This window comes from Penaeus vannamei, chromosome 1, assembly GCF_042767895.1.
Source record: "Penaeus vannamei isolate JL-2024 chromosome 1, ASM4276789v1, whole genome shotgun sequence".
Classification (NCBI taxonomy): Eukaryota; Metazoa; Arthropoda; class Malacostraca; order Decapoda; family Penaeidae; genus Penaeus; species Penaeus vannamei.
The window spans coordinates 36,760,347-36,762,846 of record NC_091549.1 but is presented as its reverse complement, the minus strand read 5'-3'; the positions used below and the strand labels follow the sequence as shown (position 1 = coordinate 36,762,846).

Below are 2,500 nucleotides of genomic sequence, written 5' to 3'. Positions count from 1 at the left end.
AGTTGCAGGTATCAGTATGAGATATAATCTGAAGACACAAAAAGTAATGCCACAAATAAAGAAAAAATGATCATGGATACTGCTGCTCACAGCTTATGTCCATTCGAGTTTCAGCTCTTGCTGTGCATACTGAAGTTTGATTTGTTATCAAAACCAGAACTGGGTTTAAGTTTTAGTTTGCCAGAATATACAAGTTGGTTTGCTGTTCCTTGCCATGAATGACGAAGGACAGTGTAGCAACTGGATTGAACCTCAAATTGTAGGCCTTCCATCAGAGGTCACAGTAAGTTCCATGTGAACAGAGATGGAACACAGCCAAATGAATTATAAGCTCAAGTTTTCAAGGTCACTGCAGCTTTCTAGTATGTACTAAATCCTGATTTATGTAATAAATATATCAATTAACCCATTGCCGCCGGGTGACACATACGTACATGCCATGGCTGTTGTGGACCAAACGCCGGGGGCATCATGTCATGCCCATTCCCGCGCTACTGGCTCGTCGGACTGAGGTTGTTTTTCTCCGGTAGTAGCAGCTTCATTTGTATGGTAAAGATTTTAGGCAATGGCACCTAAAGTGAAGGTAAACCTTCAAAATTTTTATATCTTTATAAATTTTAGCAAAATAAAAGCTTTTAGGTGCTAAATGTCGCTCGCAAACTACCGATCGAGCCGGGCGCAAACAGGGGAAACTGCCGATGCGCGCCAACAAGCCCGTGCATACGTCAACTTGCCAAAATTTTTACCCGTTGGCGATGGATTAAAGTTATTGAGAGTGATACACAGAGATAAGAGGAAAATGGACACCTCTAACTTTTAAAGAATAAGAAATAGTCATAAACAGTAGAGCTACTGTAGCAGCATAATATTTACCGCAAAATGACAAAAATATCCGCTGCATATTACTGCTCAGAGACAAAATCCACAATACCCTCACACAGGCAGAGTTCTTAATGTCACATTTTCAATATGTTGGAATGAAGTACAAATAAATGGGGTACAGGGTGCCCCCCATGTCTAGAGGATAATTAGAATGTAGGAAAGGTTAGGTTTGGGTTTGCATGATATCCTTTTTTGGAACTTTCTCTGTAGGGTGTAGAGTGTGGAGGATGTGGAGGATGTGGAGGATGTGGAGGATGTGGAGGATGTGGAGAATGTAGAGGATGTGGAGGATGTGGAGTATGTGGTGGATGTGGAGGGTGTGTGAAATGTATTTCAAATAAATCACATAATAGTTAAATTACTGTCTATCAATTAATGGACTATGAGTGTCTATTGCAAATGAATGTCTACTACACACAGTAATACCTAACGACACAGCCTTACAACTACATGAAAACTTCACATAAATAAAGGATAATAGTGAAATCTCATAATCAAAACTTACTTTTTTAGTTTAGATGAAATATTTCGATATTGAACGAGATAATCATTTCCCACAATTGCTCCAGGTTCCATGTCTGTTCCAGTAATATCGTGTAATTTGTGGTTTCTGTCAAATTGTCCATGATATGCAAATCATTATGCATAGAAAATAAATCAGGTATCATAGAATATAAATGGAATTATCATAATATTTTTCTATTATCAACAAAAGACCTTTTGGTAATATATACCAAATCATCATATCTTTTAAGGTAATTTAAGTTTTAGCCGCGACTTCGAGACGTAAACAAAACCGAAGCCGAAATCCAAAAGAAATTTTCCGAACTGAATTTTCATCTTTATTTGTGTAAGTAATTGAGATAATCACAATCAATTATATGGATGTTATAGAAGAATGCATGTACCTGTGGGCTAAGTGGCTGGGACTTTATTTTTTGCTTGGGAGAGTGTTACTTGAAGAGTGTAGCTAGAATTGTCAAAATTTTGCATTATTGCCCGGACACAAGAACATAAATATCAGCAAGCGTGGATAGTAAAAAAATATATATTTGGTGTGATAACGTGTTTTTTTTCAGTAAGCCTTTTGAAGATTGGTTCAAAACAGCACCTGGGAGTCAATATGGGAGGGATGAGAGAGAATGCTGCTTCGTATTTTATTGAAAAATAGGTCTCGCCCAACAGTATCTATGATATAGAATGTAGCAGGAACAGCAGTTTCCAAGGAAAACGTCCCTAATTTAGGCCAGAGATATTTGATAGTTTAATTGCGACAAATATAATCCATATCCTTGACTTATACAAGCTGGGTAATAAAAAGGTAGAGGGTTAAGTTAAGATGCAGTATATATATATATCAATTATGATGGGTCTGATGTTGAAACTTTTTCATTACCAAAAATTATATGAGATACAGATAATTGGATAGGCAACTTTTTTATAAATAAAAACTGTATTGTTTTGATAGAAAATGCATTGTTAGAGTAACATAAGTATAATTTTGACTATAAGGAAATAAAGTCCTTCTAATGAATTTTGTTACTGTTACCAAATGGTTATTCCATTTGATATCATTGCACCCACCTTTTCTTGATTAATAGACTTTCTGATCATACTA

At 36.2% G+C, this 2,500-nt stretch overlaps 2 protein-coding genes across 2 annotated transcripts in view; one reads left to right on the top strand and one right to left on the bottom strand.

Moving 5' to 3' along the window:
- LOC113808472 (40-kDa huntingtin-associated protein) overlaps positions 1-1,516 on the bottom strand; it is an 11,581-nt gene extending 10,065 nt beyond the window's left edge. Inside the window, exon 1 of the mRNA XM_027359891.2 lies at positions 1,388-1,516. Within this exon, the coding sequence (XP_027215692.2) occupies positions 1,388-1,458 (71 nt within the window). The 5' untranslated portion in view covers positions 1,459-1,516. The remainder of the gene's footprint in view (positions 1-1,387) is intronic.
- Positions 1,517-1,652: 136 nt separating this feature from the next.
- Positions 1,653-2,500, top strand: part of LOC138861904 (uncharacterized) — a 10,354-nt gene continuing 9,506 nt past the window's right edge. The window contains exon 1 of the mRNA XM_070122357.1: positions 1,653-1,732. The gene's annotated coding sequence lies outside the window, so the exon portion shown is untranslated. The remainder of the gene's footprint in view (positions 1,733-2,500) is intronic.